A 23584-nucleotide genomic window follows, 5' to 3' on the forward strand; every position below is an offset into this window, starting at 1 on the left:
TCCACCCAAAAGAAGCCTGTGTCCTTGAACATTAAATACAAATAATCCTGTGCTGTTAATTATTGGCAAGTTGTCTATTTCAACCTAAGGAAATAAGGTAACAGATATACCAGTAACAGATTACTAGTTAACAGGTATTGCTTGAGAAGGGTATAAAAGAATTTCAGCATGATTTTCAATATTCTTTCCTGACCTTTGCCTACAACAGCAAAATAACTAATAATCATGAAGTGGGTGGTATCCATTTTTTTCATTTTCCTACTAACTACTACTGAATCCAGAACAATGCATAACAATGCATATGGAATAGGTAAGATATTTTGTGTTTTATTTTTTGTCTTTTCTCTATATGAAAAATTTTATATTTGCATATATTCACTTGTCTTGATTTATTTATCACACTATTCCACACAGGGGAAAATATATAATTAGTGAATATCTATTTTTAAAGATTTTATTTATTTATTTTTAGAGAGAGGAAGGGAGAGAGAAAGAGAAGGAGAGAAACAACAATGTGTGGTTGCCTCTCACACACCCACTACTGGGGACCTAGCCCACAACCCAGGCATGTGTCCTGACTGGGAATCAAACTGGTGATCCTTTGGTTTGCAGGCCGGCACTCAATCCACTGAAACACACCAACCAGGGCTAATTAGTGAATATCTTTAAATGCATGATAAACTTGTAACTGTACAAGAGGTTTACAAAATTATGGCAGTGTTTAACATTATGAATGATGTGTATTCTTCACACTGAATTAATTTTTGTACAGCATTTATTTTTTATATATATATAATCTTGGTTCTGTTACATGCAAAACCTCCCTTAGACTGGTAAAATAAATACTATAAGGGTCATCTTTATTCTTTACTTTAGAAAAAATAAATCATTATTTGACTGTCTAAATAAGAAACAGTGGGACTGGGATACAAATGGGGAAGGAAACTGTGGTATAAACATGTTCAAAAGGATGACTAATATCAACACTTTTAACCATTTGCTTTCCAAGCCTATTAGAGCATCACAGGACGGGAGAGAAACACAAAAACTCGAAGATACAAAATCTGGATTTTAGTGCTAACTCGACTATAAATTATTCTTAACTTTAATTCTTAGTTTTCTATTTGTCTCAAGTACAAAATTAAGATGTTTAGATAGATGATCCCTATTTTCATTTCTAAAACTATATACTTCTTACATACATTTACAGGTAATAATGATTACTTTCCTAGTTGCAAATGAAGACGCTATTTCTCATGAGGTATATTTTGCTTTCCAGCTTCCATATTGGATTCTTCCCAGTGCTCTGCCCAGGTGAATTTAGTAGACCTGTAAGTTTTGCTTATATAAATTCACTTTAAACATGCAAAGCAATGATAATTTTAGTTAAGTAATTAAATGAAATTGGGTAACCTTATGGATTTTTAAATTGTAAAAATAAATTGGACAATGTCAAAGAAAGTCATTTATATTCAATATCAAGTTGATATTGAGGAAGTTGAGCTGCTGGCCTATGCCTTAGATGTTAACCTCTAGATTCCTTCCAATTCCATGGGACAAACCAAATCAGACTTTAGAAACTAAAGATTAGTATCTGATCATTGACAATCAAGAAGAATTCAGGAATTCTCCTTGATACCAGTAAGATGATATCACAGTATTCTCTATTCTGAATATTATTTAAATCCTAGTAAAGAAAAAGAAGAGGTAAACTACTCGATTTTCTGTTATTTGTAGAAGGTGTATTGTTCTTTTGAATGCTATCTTTCTGTTCCACTTCTGAAGGCCCTAGTAAGGAATTTAAAAGTAAATATTGCTACTACCCTTAGCACAGGGAAACCTGCTAAAGCAACACTTTGGGTCAATCCGTGAGTGCCATAGTCTTGGATCAAACCTTGATTATACCAAGAGTGGTCACACGCAGAGGTCTGATGACCAATTCTTTGCTTTAATTTAAAAGAATATATATAAAGAATATAGATACCCTCAATTACAATTACATTACAAAAAGGAAGAACCACTCTTATGGGAAATTTACTTATTTTGATTTTTAACAGATATATGTAAATTTATAGGTAAAAGGGACAAGAAGAAGGCTGATATTTTTCTCGGATGACTGGAACCTAATTTCCCAGGAATTTTTAGCAAAGGTCACTCCCTAAATAGGTCACAACATAACAAAAAACAAAACAAAACAAAACAAAACTGAAACTAAAAGCAAATATAAAGTAAACGAGAAAAACAAGCTTGATGTAAGTCTGTTCCTTAAGCATTCATATATATTTTTATTTTAGAGCTACCATATTTTTTGCCCAGTTTGTTCAAGAAGCCACTTATCAGGAAGTAAACAAAATGGCAAAAGATATCTTGACTGGAATTGAGAAACCCTCTGTCAATGAGCAGACTGCAGGTTGTCTAGAGAACCAGGTGAGTGAATAATAATAATGATAATAATAGTGTGATATTTGACCAAAATTTGACATGCAGAAGAGAAGATACAGGGATAACATGAGAAATGCATTTAAACATTTAAAGAAATGTATGAACAAGGCATCAGATTAATTCTGAATTGCTAAAGAGTAGAAGAAAAAACAATGAGTGCCTATTATAAAGAGACAACAGAAGCATGATAACTAAGAGCGAAGGCCCTGAAATAAGAGTATCTGGGAGACCACAGTCATATTTCCTATCTTCTTGGAGCTTTAATTCCTTATTTATGAAATAAAGAATAGTCACAGCTTCCATTTCAGGATATCATGGAAAATGATATAATAACAGTACTAGGAATTAATTTTTAATTAAGCACATAGTGACAAGCATTATTCTAGGGAGTGTTACATACATGTTAATGATCGCACTGTTTTATGGCATAGAGCATAGATGGCACTGATGAATCAGAATGGATGTCCAGTGAGCCAAGAGGCCCTGGCTGGGGTTTATTGGCAGAATATCAGCTTTTCTTACAAATATGAACATTAAATCTCTATGAGCATCCAAAAGACAGATGCTAATCTTTCAGCTGAGGAAGCTGAGTCATAGAGAGGTTAAGTAACTTGCTTAAGGGATCGCAGACCCAACCAGGATTCAACCTGGGCCACGGGGCTCCAGAACTAACATCCTGGAGACTTCATCCCACCACCTCCTGCATGATGATGAATGAGAAGTGCCTGATTTAGCCAACAATCAGTAACAAAACGTGAAGCTCACTTAAATGTGAATTTCAGACAAACAATAAATACTTTTTCTGCATAAGAATATCCTAAAGTAGAAGATCAATAAATAATACTTATTGTTACTTTATCTCAATCAAGATACGAACTTTATAATAATTAAAGTTACCCAATTATGGAACAAAATGTCCAGAGAATCCTTTGTCACAACGGGTTGATGAAGTGGCCAAAAGATAATATGTCTGGAATATTGTAGAGAAGATGCCCTTATAAATTATTTCCCAACAATGAATTTGGTGATTTAATAAAAATCCCTGTTTTGCATCTCTATTTTTGGCTTATCCTGATAATCTTCTAAAGATATGTATAAATTAAATTATATATATTCCATATTGCAACTTTACCTCAGAGGAGAAATTCGGGTAATTTTAGATTGGTGATTTATCTTTCTAAACTTAAAGACAGGATTTTTATGTAGATCAGGAACTGGAAGTCTTACTTGAAATATCCAAGATTCTCTATATATTAGCAGTAATAAAAACTAAATTTAAAGTTTCCTGAGATGAATAAAATTCAGTATTCCTCACAGTCATTCTTCAGAATATTGGTGTTGTCATGACCTTGGTAAAATTTAGGCAAAAAAAAGGTTTCAAACATTTAAAATGTACATTTTCAAACATTTTAGCTATATCTGTAATTATGACCCCCCAAAAAATGTTTGATATTATTTTTTCAATTTCAAGTTATTCTTATTTTTATCTAAAAATAATATCCAATATTAGATCAATGTCTCACCATAAAAGTCCCATGTGGAATGAGTATCTATGTCTGAAAAGTGGCTTATAATAGAAAAAGGAGAGTTTACACCTATCATGGGGTCAAACTGTTGATAACATAACACAGAAAAAATAAAATATTTCATATTTCTTGAGGGGAGGGAACAAAATATTGCATGACCTTTTTCCCATTTAAAATAAAAATTTTAATAATCATGTATATTACTTAAGATTGGAAACCAAAAGGCATCAAAAAGAACTATTTCATTTGGCTAAAACTACATATGTTGAAATTTGTATGGGGAATTATTTTCTTAATCCATAGTCCTGATTCTGGATATTAGGAAAATTTTAATGCATTTTACAGATTTTTTTAAAGTTAGTTGTCTTTCATTAAAAACAAATCTTTCTGATAGCTCTCTGCCTTTCTGGAAGAAATTTGCCATGAGAAGGAAATTTCTGAAAAGCACGGACTTTCAGACTGCTGTAGCCAAGGGGAAGGGGAAAGACACAGCTGTTTCCTAGCACACAAAAAGGCCTCTCCCGCAGCCATCCCACCTTTCCAGCTTCCAGAACCTGTCACAAGCTGCAAAGAATATGAAGAAAACAGGGAAGCATTCATGAACCGGTAAGGATCCGAGTTAGAAGTTAGATTAAAATCCCGGAAAGGGAATAGTACCAAGCAGAGTCTAGTATTTCTGCAAATTGCAGATGTACTCTCAAACACGGAGCAGTAGAAATAGCATTTGGCATTTGACCTCCTGAAGCCCTGGACTAGCTCTCCAGGAGCAGCTCTCCGTGCGCCTTGTTTCCGCAGCGTGCCAGAGAGTGCAGTGGGGACCACTCCAGGCCCACCAGTGTTCCTTCAGCCTCTTGCGGTGCACCTTGGTTTTTCCCCCTCTAACCTCTCAATTTTAGTTTGCCCAAGGGTATAACAGTACCTTGCAAAATGACACCTTCTGGAGCCAAATGTTTGGTGTTTTGGATTGAACAAATTCCCTGAAAATAAAAAAAAGTGTTAGTGACCCAAGAATGTTTAATATACACAAACATGCCTAACATGTATTGTGTACTTAGGATGTTCTAAGAACATGTGTGCTTGGCGCATATGATCAGATGAAGGCTCACAGCTACCTGTGAGGTCTCCTTGTCCTCTTCCTCTATATTCTTTTTTCCCTTTTCATTTTGCAGATGAGGAGATTAAAGTTTAGAAGGTCAGAGCAAGTGGGTGAGGGCATACTGCTAGTACATCCCCAAGCGGGGGTTTGCACCCAATTTCTCTGTTAAGAAAGCCTGTTTCGAACTCTTAATCTCTTGTGTCTCTTACGTTGCTCTCTAAACCAGAAGACTTTGAAACCTGACCTTAGAATATCTCAAAAGCTTTGGCGACTAACTAGATAGATAATTCCATTCTTCACTAATGAGGGAGAAAACTAAATCTACCATTCTGTTTTACTTAGTGGCCGTCTGGCGTTGCTGACCCTTGAAACACGGTTGAGTAGGCCTTTCGAAAGGACACTTTGCTAAGAACCATCTCTGCCTATTTTGTTCACAAATTAGCGCATGGTATCAGTTGTCAGATTTCTTTCCCCTGAGGATTTTTAGTGAGGAAAATATTTTTATAGAACATGGGAAAAATACGATGGTTTTGTGATTCTTTGAACACATTCAGGAGTCCAATTCCAAGCAACAGTAGTCTTATTTTATGTGCTTGTAAACTTTACCAGTTCTATTTCATTTCACAGATATATCTATGAGATAGCAAGGAGGCATCCCTTCCTGTATGCACCTACACTTCTTTCTTTGGCTGCTCACTATGACAAAGTAATTCCACTTTGCTGCAAAGCTGAAAACGCAGTTGAATGCTTCCAAATGAAGGTATTATATTTGTGTGAATATCTGAACCAGTACTTTCATCTGGCTATGACTCATTAAAACCAAGCAAAGTTAAAAAGTAGAAATATGCTTTCTGTGTGGAATAACATTTCCAGAATAGAGCATATTTCAGTATCCTGAAGATCTTTGGGCTAAACAACCTGGATTTGTTTTGTTTTTATTCATTCACTTATTCATTCAGTCAGAATTATTTTATTATTAAGGAAAGAGTCTAGTGGAGATAAAGAAAGACAAATGTAGAGGTGATAAATGAGAGAGAAGCGTAAGAGGTGAAAGAAGTGAAAGAAGATGGAGTGGGAGAACAACAGGAGGAGCAGAGAAGAGAGGAAGCAGTGAAAAGAAAACTATGATGAATGCTTTATGTTTACTATTCCTTTTAATCCTTAGAACAAATCTGAGGTGTTTAGTACAGTTGACCCTTGGACAATGTCAACTCCCATAACTTCAAAATCTGTGTATAACTTTTGACTCCCCTCAAAATTTAACTACGCATGGTATCCATGGAGGATATGTTCCAGGACCACCCACCCCCACCAACCCAGGATATCAAAATACAGAAATGCTCAGATTCCTTATATACAGTGGCATAGATCAGTGCATACAATCAGCCCCCTACAACCTCAGACTCCTAACCACAGATTGAAAATAGCACAGGTATTTATTGACAAAATCCACATATAAGGGGGCCTGCACAGTTCAAACTCATCTTGTTCGAGGGTCAACTGTATTACTGTCATTTAACAATCAAGAGAACTTGGGTGTAGAATAGTGATTAGCTTGCTTAGGTTCAAAGAGCTCGGATAATATCGACAATTAATTACTTGCCACCCGAACCCCTACAACAAAAATTTTTGAAGAATTATTACTATTCCCAGAATGACAGACTGTTATACAATATTTTTTGTGAGCGGGCATATATTTAATTAATTATCAGTCTTTAATATATCTTACAGCTATTTATTTATTTATTGTCCCAAATATAAAAGTTAAAAGGTTTTTATTTTAAAGTATTTAAAAAAAATCTATCTGGCATAGATGCTTATAAACCAATCTAAAAGAATGAATAAATGAATACAGTTCTACAAAAATGAATTACATTGATAATTTCTGGTAAAAACTTCATAGAGTTCCACATTTGACCTATATCTGTTGTTTCTGTAGTTATTAGAGCCTATTAAAGAAAATACATGCTTTCCTGATGCCTTGTTTCTTTGAATTGTAGGCAGCATCAATTACAAAACAATTAAGAGAAAGCAGCTTGTTAAATCAACATGTATGTGCAGTTATGAGAAATTTTGGACCCCGAACCTTCAGAGCCATGTAAGTTTAAGTTCTATCTAGGAAAAAAGGTGAGGTCTGCAAAACTATCATTTTACAATCTAAGTTCATTTTCTCTTTGTCACTAGTGTAGGAAATGAAGATTCCCTTGATGAGAGCTAATGTGATTAAGAATCATGAAATCTTAGGATTGGAAGGAAGCTAACAGATCAATCTGCTGTTTCACATTTATTAACCTAGACAAGAAAATACTTAGAGAAGACTTCTGAGGTTTATACCGTTGATCTAGTTTAGATACTCTTAAGTTCCTGGCCTGCAATCAAATTATACCTCATTACCCTACGTTTTCCCAGATTCTCTTCAAAATAGACTAGTCTTCACTGATGTGTCCATTAATATTTTTGGCTTAAGAACAAGTTTTTAATATTAATTCTGCCTCCTAGTCTGCCATGAAGTCCATTATGTCAATTGTTCCTTCCTAGGAAAATATTTACTTAAGTCAATAACGTTGGAATCTAGTGTCAGGAGATAAAAAATCCTCATGTTTGAAGAATTAGGTTGTATTCCCCTAGATGATGAAAGCAATATCATTCACTGAAGTTTGTTTTCTTGTCCCAGCTGCTAAAAATATCAAAGCCAAGTTTAGAATTTTTCAATTGACCATATTAACTCTTTCACTTGGCATATTTGCCTTATCTCTTTTTTCTTGATTATCTTTTTCTACCAATCTACCATCCCTATCTATCTATCTATCTATCTATCTGTCTATCTATCTATCATCTATCCATCCATCCATTTTACCCCTACTTCATATTCTATCTATGTTGTTTTAATAAATAGGAATATAATATAAACCCAGTTAAATTATCTAGTCCAATTTCTTCATTTTTATGTATGAATAACCTGAAGGCCAGAGAAATTAAAGTACTTTACCCAAGACCGCAATGCTGGACATCAGAAGCCAGTTTTTCTAGGTCCTTGTCATTATTTATTTTCATTATACCTATTTGTCTACTATGTCAGTGATCTCTAATTGTTTATACCCTGACAATGAGACATTAAAGTCACGTATAAGAATCAGACTACCAACAGTTTAGGTGTGCTATCCAATATGGCCGCCACTGTGCAAATGGGGAACTGTGCTCTAAGTGTAAAATATACACCTGATGTCAAAGACTTATTATGAAGAAGAGAATGCACAGTATCTCATTATAAATTTTTATGTTGATTACATATTAAAATGATATATATTTTTTAAATTTTGTTTTTCAGTTATAGTTTGCATTCAATATTATTTTGTATTAGTTTCAGGTGTACAGCATAATGATTAGTTAACTACATACTTTACAAAGTGATTCTCCAGATATTTCAAGTACCCACCTGGCACCATACATAGTTGCTACCATATTATTGACCATAATCCCTCTGCTGTCCTTTAGATCTCTGTGACTGTTTTGTATCTGCCAATTTGAACTTCTTAAACTCTTCACCTTTTTCACCCAGCCTCCCCAATCTCCCTCCCATCTGGCAACCATTAGTCTGTTTTCTGTGTTAAAATGATATTTTTTAAATTATATTTTTTGATATGTGATGTTAAAATATATTGTGAAAGTTCATTTAACTTGCTTTATTTTACTTTTTTAATGAGGCTACTAGAAAATTTTAAACTATATAACTGGTTAAAATACTCTTCAAAATTTAGGATGAAATATTTCTAGTATAGCAAGACAGCTTATCTTCTAATCAGAGTATTATTATATGCATTCATATTTTATTTCTTTGTTTATTTGTTTGTGAAATGACACAGTACACACCTAGATTAAAGTTTTTAGTCATGGAGTTAGGTCAAGATAGGCTGAAATTTCTTCTTGGAAGAGGCCAAACTTATGTTCTACCCTCTCACTCTGTTAGAAACTTAAAGCTTGATTTATGAATTGGCTTATTTAAACTTATCTTAGTAATAAATATAAATTAGATATTACTGCAATGATTTTATCATTTGATATCCATAAGTAATTTAACTTAAATGTTGTGAAGAAAATCCATATTCATTAGTAAAACACCATCAGCTGCTTCAGGAAGTAGGGGTTTCATCTAGCCATCTCTTCAATCTAATGAGATGTGTGGAAGGAACAAGATTTTTTTTCTTACTTCCTTTTCGGGCCATACTACATTCCTTGACATCATGACACATCTGAATGTTTAATCTGCTCCACTTTCTTGACCCATTTTATTGATTTTCACCCCCTCCTTGTATTCTCAGAAGTATTTTTTTCCTTTCCAAGTAAAAAATGATTATCATTTAATTTTCCATTTCTTAATTGTTTATCCTTTTTAATTTTTTTCACCCCACTCACTACTCTGATCCTAAGTGGTCAGCATTAGGGGTGAACAGCAAAGAATGCTTTCATCACAAGTCAAAGGAAGTGTTTTAGGTAAAGATAAATCACTTCCAAACCATTTGTGGGGCCAGGTCATAACTTACAGAGCCACTGCCTTGGGAGATTGGACAGCAATCTACAAGACTCAACACTTTTCCTTTCTGTTTAAACAATAAGAACACTGCAGGGCTTTGGAGCTGTAACTATATTACTACTCTATAATGTTATTTAATTTTGATAGATAACCAGGACTAATTTCTAATTCTTTTCCCCTCCTCTAGAACCATTACAAAACTGAGTCAAAAGTTTCCCAAAGCTAATTTCACGGAAATTCAGAAACTGGTCCTGGATGTGGCTCACACGCACGAGGAGTGTTGCAGAGGAGATGTCCTGGAGTGTCTGCAGGACGGGGTGAAGAGTCTTACTCCCTGAAAAAGAGCTATTTCCACTCCCTTTTCTTTCCTTTGCTCTTATGCTCATTGGGAGGAGCCTTTTTGGCTTGAGTTGGTCACAGATTATGGTAACTAGTTGACTCAGTGAAGTTACAGACTTCATGCTAGTGGAAAGAATTCTTTTGTAGATCCTGCCTTTCACTTAAGGGATGCTCTCCTCTTCGGAGGCCAGCGCTCATTCATGCTTACTTCTAAAGGAGGTGGTAACCTCTCAGAAGGCCTTCACATAATTTGGGGGGCAGACTCTTCATTTTTAGTGTCTTTGTTTTTTTATCTGTTTGTTCCTTTATTTGACAAATATATATTAAATAATTCGTATGTAGTAGCCACTGTGAGGGACGTTTGTTATTAAAGTACAAACTTACCTCAAGGCATTTATAGGCTGATGGGGAGATAGGACTGGCAACCTCCTTGGGGTGAGGGACTGTCTTTCATTTATTGTTATTGCTGCAGGCTACCAGCTCCATGCCTGGCACCTGTGAGAAAATGTATTATATATTCATATAGCTAGCATATGAATACAACAAAGTAACACAGACACAACAAAAATAACACAAAAAACTATTCTATAAGGTAAAGCTAGCCGTCCCAAAGAGAGGTGCAAATAAAGGGTTCTAGGAGAATTAACCACCAAAACCAAACCACCCAAACAACAGAATTACAGCGTAGGCAATGTGGCATTGGTCTATTTGGGCCAACACTATGATTCCTAGATATTGTACAAGAGGCCTGTCTATCCTCCAAATTACTGTCTCTCTGGTCTGTATGATATATCTTCTTCTCCACGGAGGCTTAAACATGGTTTCCAGAAAGTTGAAAGTGAAGATAAAATGTTCGTTTCAGTGGCAATTCGGCTGAGATAGTCTGACATGTCAGCAAGAAGCCAAGGCTGCAGGAAGGACTGAGGGTAACAGTCTCTGAGCTCAGGCAGGGATCCTGGTGTAAGGAGTTGGAGAAGATGGACTGAGAGGAGGTTGCCACAAAGACAGGTTTTCTTATTTCATTCATTTTTACTTTTAGAAGTATTCACCTGCATATAAGGGACAGTGAAAGACACTATTTTGTCTCTCTCTGAGGTCTGTTTTCTCAGTTTTAATTGGTAATTTTATTAATTTGTATAGTCATTTTTTAAAAATTGGTTTTTCAATTTTTGGAGCTTATAACTACTTTTCCTTTTAAAGTGCGAACATTAATTTCCATATTGTGTGTAAGTTTTACTTTAATGAATGAATAATGAGTTCTAATTGTCCTTGCTGAGAATGCACAAATATTCAATCCTGTCACTGGAATGTGTAAATTCTGCTTCTTTCTGGCCACTTAGGTGCACTGTCATTTTATTATCTATAGACTGCCCTCTGGAGGTCATAGTGGGTCACTGCAGATTGTTTAGTTAGCGATGGAGCAGTTTGCTCTCCATGTTACTACATCAACAGCAAATGCCTAGTAGCAAATTTCAATACTAATAGAAATATATACATAAATGTGCATGTAATTTGGCTTGAGGAGTACATTTCTCTCTTGGTTTTAAAAGCTTCCTATTAAAATAAATCAGTAGGTTTTAGCTGTCTTTATCTATCAAAAGAAAAATTGACCAAACGGGTAGGTGGAGAGGAGTGAGGAAACACAAATTGGAGAAAGCACTAAAATAGGTGACAATATAAAATGTCTTCCTTCTCCTCCTCCTCCTTCTTTCCTTCCTATTTTATCCTTCCTTTTTCTCTTTTCCTCCCTCCCCCTTTTCCTTCTTTCCTTACTAAAACTGGTCTTGAGGTCTTACAGTAAGAATAAACCTTAAAAATTTATACTATATTTTTCCTATTACAGGGAAAAATTATGTACTACATATGTTCTCAACAAGATATTCTCTCAAGCAAAATAGCAGAATGCTGCAAATTACCCACACTTGAACTTGGTCAATGCATAATTCATGCAGAAAATGATGACAAACCTGAAGGCATAGCTCCAACTCTAAACAGGTTTTTAGGAGAGAGAGATTTCAACCAATTTTCTTCAAAGGAAAAAGATCTCTTCATGGCAAGGTAAACACAGTCTATAAATTATGTTTACACAAGCAAGGATTATGTGGTGAACAGCTTTGTGTGGTTGAAATGGGGAGGGAAGGCTATGGTTTTTGAGCTCCGTGTGTGAGAATAATGGTAGGCTGTCTTGAACTAAAATATATTTAACAGATAACTAGGGAATAAGGAAGGAAATCTATTATTAACTGGCTTGTTTTTAGGCTGTATTTTATTTTGCATGAATTTCTCTGGAATTTGAAGTATTGCCATCCCTGTATGGGTTACTCATATAAAGATCACTATTGAACTTCCACATAGAATGTGAATATTTTTGTAATAATAAGGGTTTGTGATTAAGAATGTGCTTTCTCACTGAACATGTTTTAAAAATCCCCCCAAATAGAACTTGATAGATAATGCTAGTTAAAAGGGCTTTTATTGGAAAAGTTTATTTACTATTTATTAAATTCATGTTTTGTTTTTGTAAGAAAATAAAAAGATGTTTAAAGACACAGTATAGTAGTTTGTTGTAATGTAATTGATATGACATGTTATTCTGTTTGCCTTTCAGAGAAGCACAGTTAACATTTTCCTTTATTGTATAGCATGTATCTGGACATCTATGGACACTATTAGAGGAAGGATTTGTGCCGCTCTTAGGACATTATACTTAATGATCTCCAAGGGTCTTTCTAAATTTAAGAGTCTGTTTCTAATGTAGTAATTTTCCCTTTTTCTCTTTGATATTCCTTGAGGATATTAGTTTATTGGCACATTAAATTTAGACATCCATACATTGTTTGCATTGCTAAATAAAATTATGCAAATAAGAACAAAGTCAAGATTTAAGAACCCATATTGACAATTTATTGCTGGCAGAACTAACATAATCTCTTTCTACAACCTGGGAATACAATTAGCAAGTTCAAGAATTATGTTTCAATTTATACATCCATACACATCCACAGCTTATTGTTTATGTAATAGAAGCAGCTCTTCAGTTGGAAAGGTTCTTTGCAGTAGAAATTTCTCAGCTGAGAATGATATTCCTCCAGATACCTGCATGGCTCCTTTCACCTAGATATCTGGTCCAAAAGAGCCACTCAAAGGGAATTTTCTTGACCACACACTCTAACTTAGATGTCAACTCTTTCTCTCTCTTCTAACTTTCTTTGTCTTCATTTATTTATCACTACTGAAAATTAGATCACCTACTTCTCATTTATTTGTTTCTGCCTCCCCATCATGTACTCTTTTTTTAAAAAATCTTCACCTGAGGACATGCTTATTGATTTTAGAGAGAGGGGAAGGGAGGGAGAGAGAGGGGGAGAAACATCAGTGTGAGATAGAAACATCGATAGGTTGCCTCTCTCACAGGCCCTTAGGCATGTGCAACCTAGTCATGTGCCCCGACCAGGAGGGAAGCCCACTGCCTTTCAGTTTGTGGGACCACACTCCAACCAACTGAGTCACAGTGGCCAGAGCTATAATGTATGTTTTTGAGAGGTCAGGCATTTTATCTTATACATTATTGAAAATTTGCTGCTTAAAGAATGCTTGCATAGAGTCAGCACCGGAAAATTATTTGTTGAGTAAATAAATGTAAAATCCACAATTAAAAAGCCAAAATGAAAGATGCAAAGGAAGACATGGGGCACCATTTTAAAACAATTGAGGGATTATAGTTTGTACTAATAGTTTTGTCATGCATATAGTTTAAATTATATTTGATTCCCAGGGTTATTTATTTTGGTTTTAACTTCTGCTTGCCATATAACAAAGGAAAAATTTTTCTCTTAATTTTAATAATATGATTTTTTTCACACTTATTTCAGATTTACTTATGAATATTCAAGAAGACATACTAAGTTTGCTGTCCCAGTAATTCTAAGAGTTGCTAAAGGATATCAGGAATTATTGGAGAAATGTTCCCAGTCTCAAAACACTCTTGAATGCCAGGATAAAGGGGTAAATTGCTCTAGCTTTTTAAGCAGAATCTGAACTACTGGATTGATGTCATCCATTAAAATATGCTGTTAGTTTGAAAGTATCTAGTTATTAACTAATAGCTCATTATATCTGTTTACTAGCATCTAGCTATTAAGTAGTTATTAACTTAGTTGTCAATAACTAGTGGCTTACTTTTGAAATAAAAATGATACTCAAAAGTTCTTTTCTGAATAAAAATAAATACTCATTTTTTAAAACAACTTAAGAAAGGCAAGAATTTGTATAGGAAGAACTGTAATCCTTAACCCAAAGACTGAATTCTGTCATCAAATAGCTTGGTGATTCACAAAGTTTTAAACTTAATCTTCCCAGAGTCCATTTGCTTTATTTCTCACAATTCAAACTTTGTCATCTTTAAATTTAAAAAATTCTTCTCAATTGCTTTCTCTAAGATTTGTATCATCATAGAATAAAGTATTATTGGGCAATTTTTACATACAAAGTTAAGTGTCTAAGAAGAGAAAAAAAATGTCTGTAATAATGCTTGTATTGTCAGGAAGAAGAATTGGAGAAATATATCCAGGAGAGCCAAGCGTTGGCAAAGCGAAGCTGCGGTCTCTTCCAGAAGCTAGGAGAATATTACTTACAAAATGCGTATGTCTTATTAAGCCATATTTTTAGTAATTTAAAATTATGAACTGGTGAGGGAAACATACACCTACATTAGTCACCCATGGCTACTCTAATTTCAACTCCTTTTTCAGATCAGCAGTCAGTGTAATGTGACCACCCAGTTTTCCCTGAGAAGGCTTCATCCCCATTCCCCTGGTTTAGGAAGCAACAAGAATAGCCTGTGAAGTCTGATCTGTGGCATCAGCTTTGGGTTCCCCCAAATCATGCAAATTTTTGCAGGAAAGATATCTATTCCATCATAGTCTGTCCTAGTTAAAACACCAAAAGATCAAAGTTAAAATCAATGAAGCTTCTGATGCAGGGAATAGGAGTCAACCTTCTGCCTAGAGTTTGTTTCCCACTGTGATATGTTGATATAAGGGAAATACACAAGGAGTGGTTGGTAGAATAATCACATCTCAAAAGTTGATCCAAATACCATGTGGATGATAAAATGAATTCATGTCTTCTGATACCAAAAGAGGATCTTTGAGAAGCGAGTCCAAAAACTCGTGAATGACTCAGCAGGATCTGGTGAAAAAATGCCTTTCAGGTTTCTGGTTGCTTACACAAAGAAAGCCCCTCAGCTGAGCCCACCGGAGCTGCTGGCCTACACCAGGAAAATGGCAATCGCAGCAGCTGCTTGTTGCCAGCTCAGTGAGGAGAAACAACTGGCCTGTGGTGAGGGCGCGGTGAGTGTCTTGTCTAGTCCCATCTTGTTTCTGCCCTGTTTGAAATGGTCTCATCATTCCCATTGAGGGAAAATGGCAAAAACCAATGTGGAGGTGACTTAGCAGTCAGTTACAGTTGGAGAGGGTATAAGAACTCAGCTCTGGATAGTTAGCATGTGGCCAGGCTTCCTGCCCTTCTAGAACAGCTGGTGGAAGTGCAAATAGTTTTTTCAACAATGTCTGAGCAAGCTTTACATAAAGGGAAGAGAGAATGATTTCTCTCATCATTCAATTCACGATTTCCTTTTCTTGTTCACTAAATGCTTATTTTAATGTTTAAAAGAAAAAATAAGCTTCATCTTTGATGACTTAAAATCAGTCATTTTATTTTAGCCATACTTCTATTTTTACCTTTTGTAGTACAATCTTCTTACTGTGGTCTTAGGAATAATTTGTTCCCTTTGACAAGGTATAAGGTACAAAAAAGGATAAATCTCATGTTCTCAGTAGTAAAATGACTGATGTCACTAGTGTCCTACATATGAATACAGGGTTTTATTTTTCATTATTTTTTCCCTTAAAGTCACAATTGTGACCAAAATTGTATATAAAATTTTCCCTTTCCCCTTTTTGATGATGAGGAATGATTTGCTAGTTAGTTTTCATGTCCTAAAACTTTTGACCAAAGATTAGAAGGAAAAGGAGAATTTCCTGTGATTAAGCATCATCTTTATCATTTACCAAATTCTACCTGTTGGGAGGATGCAGAGATGCAGGATGGTGTGATGGTTCGGGAGTTTGTTCTGGAGGGCTCCTGTCTTCAGTCCCTTCCCACTTTTAACACTTGTTGGTCATGTCATTGGGGAGGCTAGTTGTCTCACTGAGCTTGAGCTTTTTCATCTGACATTTGAGAACAAAAATTGTGCCACCCTCATAAGATGGCTGTCACAAGGTAATGTTCCCAACTCACTCGTGATTAGCCTATTACGTAGCGTGCACACAAAATGTATTGGCCCTTATTACAAGTTATTAGTAGGTAGTTAAGAAATATCTCCAAAGTGTGGAAGTTGGGAGGGTTCTACATTAGGAAAACCTTAAGGACATACATGCACACACATGCCCTATTTCTTTTCAGTTAAGAATGACTATGTTTGTGCTATTCTTACCTTCAAAAAGAGATTCTCTGGATCCCAAAAGTAAAATAGAAAAGTCAACAAGATAAATAGGGAAAATGTAAGCCATGTATTGATTTCCTAGATTGAGGCAGAGACTTCTTTTCTCCTCTTTGGAAGCGTGTTTTGAATAGCTGACCTAAATAGCAGAAGGGATTGTCTTCAACATCACCTATAGAACACCTGTCACTAAATGCTGAGGTTCATGCCAAACAAATGGGTAAACAAGAATCTAGAATGTAGCAACGCATGATCCTACAAAGACAGCAAATTTCTAGTAATATTAATTAAAAGTTACCATACTTAAAATTTATTGTAACAATTTCCGGAAAACCAGAGTCAATTTTACGGCTAATGCTCAATCCCCTTGTTTTTTTCCTCATTCTCCTAACTAGGCTGATCTTATTATTGGACAGTTATGCATCAGGCATGGAGAGGCTCCTATAAACCCTGCTGTTGGCCAGTGCTGCACTTCTTCGTATGCAAACAGGAGACCATGCTTCAGCAGCCTGGTGGTGGATGAAACATATGTCCCTCCACCATTCTCTGATGACAAGTTCATCTTCCATAAGGATCTATGCCAAGCTCAGGGCGTAGCCCTGCAAACAATGAAGCAACAGTAAGAAATTGCTATTTGCTAGCATGGAGAAGAGTGACAACACCAAAGAGCAGTTGATATTTCTGTGCTACATACCCAACACTCTTGGGCTCATCAGGAGAACGTTATTACTCCAAAACACTTAAAGTGGTTTTCAAGATGGTTTTCTCTCAGTGCCTTCATAGCCTCACTGGGATGTAGGTCTGGGAAAATTTAGTAAGGCAGACAATTCCCTGTTTGTAAAAACAGCCTCCATTGTAACTATTGTGGTATTGTTATTTTTGAGGCTGAGGAAAATGAGCAATCTATTTTGGGAAATTAGGATATATCTTTGCAGTAAGTCTGGGTACTTTCATTCCAAAGCACTACTGAATTGTTTTCACCTTATTTACTCTTTGAAGAGAATAACCATAATGCTTGATTCAGCCATGAAGTGTGGGTGTTAAGGAATGGAATGCACATTTCAATTCATTGTGGGAGGCATTCTGTAATGGTGATAGTAATGTAAGTCAGTAAAACTTACGGCGTCCAAATTCCCATACATTTTAACACTCTCTTGCTTTGTGAATGATCTTCCTTCATTTTGGAAAATGTGTTCTTCCCTATTTTCTCTGTTAAATTCTGGGACATGTTTCAAGGTACAGTAAGAATGCTACCTCCTCTGGCAAGCCGTTCTTATTGTTCCATTCAACATTAATTCCAACGTGAAAGTATTGCTAAATGAATAGAGCAGACAATTATTATCACCAGTGCTCAGGTAGCAGTGTCATAATTATTGATGGCAGGTGTTGGGAAATCTGGGCCTTTGAGTAAGGATATGACAATTTAGAGGAGAGAATTGGAAAGGATATTCTAGATAAGTAAGAAAAAGACTGCATTTCACTATGTATAAGTATGGTGGAACTATGAAACAGTATTTCCTCTGTAATCTGCACAAATGCAGGCCAGTAGAACACTTGGCATGTTTCTAGCCTGTCTTTCTAATGAAAGTATTAGACAAGGTATATGAGCTAAGTCTGATTATGGGTTGATGGAAAGACGGTTTATGGTGAGGGTTGCTAAGGCTCTGAAAATTTTCTACTGGGAAGGCTTTAGAAAAATATCATTGCATAACAGATTTCCCTTGTGTTTTGTTTTGTTTTAAACCATAGGTTTCTCATTAACCTTGTGAAGCAAAAGCCACAAATAACAGAGGAACAACTTGAAGCTGTCATTGCAGATTTCTCTGGCCTGCTGGAAAAGTGCTGCCAAGGTCAAGAACAGGAAGTCTGCTTTGCAGAAGAGGTATGTGCAGCTCATTTTCAGACTCAGAATACTTGGTACAGAATTTTCTGCAGTGAATAATGAAAAGAACAGCCCATTAATCTATAACTTTAAAATAATGCCAGATAGATTTACATTTGATTTAGAAATGGAAACAGTTTTCTCACCAAATAGTAGAAAGAAGTAAAATGTTTAAAAATATTAATAGAATTAGTAATTTTGATTTATTTCTTAGTAGAAAGAAAAATAAAGTGAATATATAATTAACTGATGATAATTTAGACAGTTTCTGACCTAAAATTTATCAGTTCAGCTAAATGGATTAAAATAATTTATTAACAAATGAATTGTGCGAACAGAATACTGCGGGAATATTTATAGAAAATATACCTGAACTCATTTGGAAGCATGCCTTTGAATATTAGTAGAGTAGTAATTAGGGATTATCTTAATGTAATTACTTAGCAGTTTTAGCTGAATTTGTAATTGGCTACATTTTGTAAACCTTTAGTTTGTATTATTAAACATATTTAAGTATAGCATCACTATATTTTAAAAATATATTCTATAATAGCTTTTCCCCCCAATTTTATCTATTTCATAATGCAGAAGTTTAGATATTTTTATTTAAATTACAAAAGTAATGTTCAGAAATGTTTAGTTTTCCAATAGGTAATATAATTAGTGTGCCTGAGTGTGTGCATTTATCAGTATTTGGCTGTGTTTTAGAGATTAGTGTAAAAAAACAAAATCTACTATTGATATGAATATATTTTTTTCTCTCTCTGGCATCCACTGTCCCAGCTTGTAGGCATCAGAAATGTATATCTTTATTTTTAGCTTGGTTAACCTATAAACATGTGAATTCACCTTTGGATAGTAAAAAATTAACTGCATGACTGGCACAGTCATCCATTTCTTTATCTGATGATTCTTATTTATTCTTAATTTGCAGGGTCCCAAACTAATTTCAAAAACTCGTGCTGCTTTGGGAGTTTAAATTCCTTCAGGTAATAAAAAATTTGGACTAGACTAAATAATGCTGATTTTCTCCCAAATATCAGACTACAGTGAAATGCATCCAAAGAACTACCATTAAATGCATTTCTTAACAGAGAAATGCAACTCAATTAAAAACTGTATTTTAAAGACACTGAAACAAAATTATGGCCACAATGTTAAATCAGTGATTCAACTAACTCAAAATTCTTTGAGGTTAATTCAAAGGCTTCAGAGAAAGCCATCAGAAGAACTTCCTTTTTATCTAATATTTCTCTGATATAAAATAATAAACCAGTTACCTTCTGCACCTAGTACTTAATTAGTACTTACTTAATTTATTTATTCAATCTATTTAATTAACTTAATTAGTACTTAATATACATTTCTTCATATTACAGGGTGAAGAGACAATAAAATGTGCCTTGAGGGTTTGGTGTGAACTTTTTAATTTTTAATGATTTTAGTACTTTTTATGAATTAATAAAATGATGAAGACTTTTATGTGAGATTTCCTTATCACAGAAATAAAGTATCTTCAAATATTTCCTTTTTTCTACCTGCTTATTTATGAAAATCTACAGGTGATTTCTTTAAGTGGTTTCGTATATAATTGTCGGAAGCAGATTCTCATCAAAACACATCCAGTATTGGCTGTGGTAGGAGATTAAATCCAATCAAGGATGGATTTATAATACTAAGGTCTAAAGTACATGGTGAACCAAAAATATATTCTCAAGTTAAGCACTGTTTTGCACTGCCAAGGCACATCTTTCATTAAATAACTACTTAAGCATTATAACAGATGAGCTGGAGAAAAGAAATTGTTTTATAGAATCCATCAAGAATGATTCTAGTCCAAGTTTAGTCTCTCCTTTTCTCATTCTTGTTCAGTTCTCTATTCACTGACATTTGAGAACATAAGTGTTAATGCACTATAGTTGTTTTAATTGAATATAATTAGTATTTCCATCAATTAATTTTTTTTATTCCACAAATGTTTATTGAGCATTCACTGGGTGCCAGGTGCTGTTCTGGGTGCAGCCACTGTCCTCCAGTTGCTTTAGTAGAGAAGGGAGCAGCTAACAGCAATGCAAGAAGATTATGGCTATTATAGACGTGATGACCAACTGTTGAGAGAATCAAAGGATGGGCGAGACCAATGCAGACTGGGGAAAGTTTCACACTGAAAGAGACCATCATTTAAAAAGAGTCTTAGAGATGAGTGGGCATTTATCGATTCAAGTAAGAGAGATGTCCAGTTCTTGAAAGAGTGAAACAGCCTATGACAAACATGGTAAATGGTTTGGGGGAGAACAGGGTGAACAGGAAGAGTATAGATATGGAAGCTCTGTAGGATTGAGCCAGATTCTCATGGGCTTTATTCCAAAGGGTTTGGCCAATATCTTATAGGTAACAGAGAACCAAAGTGATGTTTAATTAGTAATTAACTTTTAGAAAGATATCCACAAGATATGGAGGGTGGAGAGCAGAGGTAGGGGAAAGAGTGCAGAGGGCCAAGGTAAGCAAATGGTGAAAAAAGATCAATCTAGCAGTAGGGAGACCTTTCATTGTACTAACTTTGAATAGAAATCTAAAAGTTATATTCGTACTCTGGGCTCTCCTCCAGGAGAAAACAATTGCTCCAGAGCAATGTAATAAGCTTTCAGTGCTAACTCAATTGCTTTGGACTTTACTTTTTTCTTTCAATTCTGTTGCAAAATCTGTATACTTCATCTGATTTTGTTATAATTCTGAAAGGTATTAATTTAGAGGTCACAATAAGATAAAAATAGAATTTAGTATGAAAACATTAAACAGGAAAACAAATTTTTTGTTAAGAGGAAAGTTCAATGTAGGTAAAACTGTTGGAAAAATTTATGACCCAAATGATGTTTCTGTGAAATACATAAAGAAAAAAAATCATTGGAAACACAAGGATAAATGACATCAATACAACGGTAAATTGGTGATTTTAAATTGTTTTAACTTCTTTGAAATAACAAGTTAGGCAAGCAAATAAAGATTCAGGGGAACCTCCAGTCAAGGTTACAAGTGACTGCCATGCTGTAAAATCCAAGTCATTTCTCAGTCTTTAGCTTACTTAATCTGTTCCAGTAGAATCTGACACAATTGGTTACTCCCTTTCCCTGAAACATTTTTCTACTTCACTTTTGGATTTTTTTCAACCTTATGGCTGCATCTCTTCAGTCTTCTTTGCTGCAATTTCTGCAACTCTTGAACCTCGAAATGTTCGAGTGTCTCAGAGCAGCCTTTCCTAAAGCCAAAGTTGCTCTCCAGGTGATTTCATTTAGGCTTGGTTCAGTAATACCAACTAGATGTTGATAGTACATCTTCATATCCCCAGCCCGGATTTCTTCCTTAATATTCAGACTTATATGTCGGCTTCCTTCTTCACATCTCCATATTGATAATACAGAAAGAATTCAAATTTAGCACATTCCAAACTGAATTCTTCCCCTTCCCAAACTTGTGTTTCTATCTGTTTTGTCAATTCTTCTAGTTTCTCAAGCCACAAGCCTTAAAATTATATGGTTCTTCTCTTCCATATCACCCATACATTTAATCTACAAGCAAAGCCTGTTGGCTCTATCTTCAAAGTATATAGAGAATTTAACTCTTTCTCAATACTTATAATACAAGCCAAAATCATACCACACATGGATTATTTCAATAGCTTCTTAATTAATCTGCTTTCAAATACCTTTGCCCCACCCCAGGTCTGGTCTCAATATGCTAATTAAAGTGATTCTTTACATTTAGGTACATTACACCTACAGATAAAAATTCATAAGTTTGAGATTCAGGGGACAACAGTAGAATAACTAGGGAAGATTACCAAGAGTAAAGATGTTTCATTAGATAACAAGGCTAAGATACCCACACCCTCAAATTCCCAATTACTGTGTATGGCTGTGAAAGTTGGACAGTAAAGAGGGATGACGGGAGCTTTACAGATACCCTGGCCCACTGGAAAGATGGACAACTGGGTCTTAGAGCAAATTAAACCTGAAACATCCTTGGAGGCAAAAATGGCAAAATTGAAGCTGTCTTACGTCGAGCACATCATGACAAGGCAGGGTTCTTAGGAAAAGAGAACAATATTGGGAAAAACAGAAGGCAACAGGAAAAGAGGGAGACCAAATATGAAATGGATGACTCCAAAATGGCAGCCATAGGCATGAGTCCACTGGAACTGAGCAAGGCTGTTGAAGACAGAACATTGTGGAATGACTCATTCATAGGATCGCCAGGACTTGGACCTGACTCAATAGTACATCAGCACACACACACACACACACACACACACACACACACACACAAACTATGCCACTTTTTTACTTAAAACCCACTGTGGCTTCCCATCTAACTCAGAGTAAAGTGCAAAGTCTATACAATGCCCCTACAAGATGGTCCCTTTCTGCCCTCTTCTCTTTCTCCTTTTTCAGGCTACTGGCCTCCTTGCTGTTTTTCAAGTTACCAATTAATTTCCTGTTCAGAGTTTTGTCTTTGTGATTCTTCTTTCTTGGAAAACTGACCTCAGATATGTGTGGGCTGACCTCCTTATCTCCTCACACTTCTACTCATTATCATCTACTGGATGATGTCTTCCTTCACTGCTTCATCTTCTAAAAGGCACACTGGGGAGAGGAAGAAGCATGGGTCTAAAAATTAACAGGAAAATGTGAGAAACGTGTTTCTCCTCCATGAGAAAGTTAAAGATCTGGAGTGAGTGAGTGTGTGTGTGAGAGAGAGAGACAATCTAAGATAACTGGCCTTGAAGAGGATGAAAAGGTGGTGGGGGATAGAATGTAACCTGTGCTCTTGCCTATACACTAAATTGCAAAGAAGACCATCACTGGATCCATTGCCACTGTGACACATAAATCAGAAGCAGCGGCCTAGATTTCCTGGTGTCAGCAGGATTACATTATCTATATTTTTCTGGAGTGAGCTTTGGTAGTGTCTATCTTTCAAGGCATTTACCCATTTCATATAAGTCATAAAATTTATTGGCAAAATAGTTTTCAATATTTTAATATCTATGGGGATGTCACCTCTCATTCCTAATATTGGTAAACTAAACAATGCTGTGGATGTGACAAACAGTTCAAAAAAAGTGAGCACAGAGCAGCCACTCTTAGGGGTTAACTCTTCCGAATTTTCCCCTGTCCCTTCACACCCCACCCCAATTGAGAATCACCATATAAGGAATTTGTCTCCCTCAAAGAGAGTTATGTGAGATTCTAGAGAATTGCTTGATAGC

General features: G+C 35.4%; 1 protein-coding gene across 1 annotated transcript; it reads left to right on the top strand.

The window, feature by feature from the left end:
- The first annotated feature begins 225 nt into the window (after positions 1-225).
- On the top strand, positions 226-19297 carry AFP (alpha fetoprotein). The gene is made up of 14 exons (XM_054589804.1): positions 226-310; positions 1280-1331; positions 2295-2427; positions 4363-4574; positions 5692-5824; positions 7065-7162; positions 9783-9912; positions 11778-11992; positions 13807-13939; positions 14478-14575; positions 15147-15285; positions 16832-17055; positions 18186-18318; positions 19253-19297. The coding sequence occupies exons 1-14, from the start codon at positions 226-228 to the stop codon at positions 19295-19297; spliced, it is 1830 nt and encodes a 609-aa protein (XP_054445779.1).
- The last annotated feature ends 4287 nt before the right edge of the window (positions 19298-23584 follow it).

This window comes from Pteronotus mesoamericanus, unplaced genomic scaffold (assembly GCF_021234165.1).
Source record: "Pteronotus mesoamericanus isolate MK-2021 breed Mesoamerican mustached bat unplaced genomic scaffold, CSHL_Meso_final contig_130, whole genome shotgun sequence".
Taxonomy (NCBI): domain Eukaryota; kingdom Metazoa; phylum Chordata; class Mammalia; order Chiroptera; family Mormoopidae; genus Pteronotus; species Pteronotus mesoamericanus.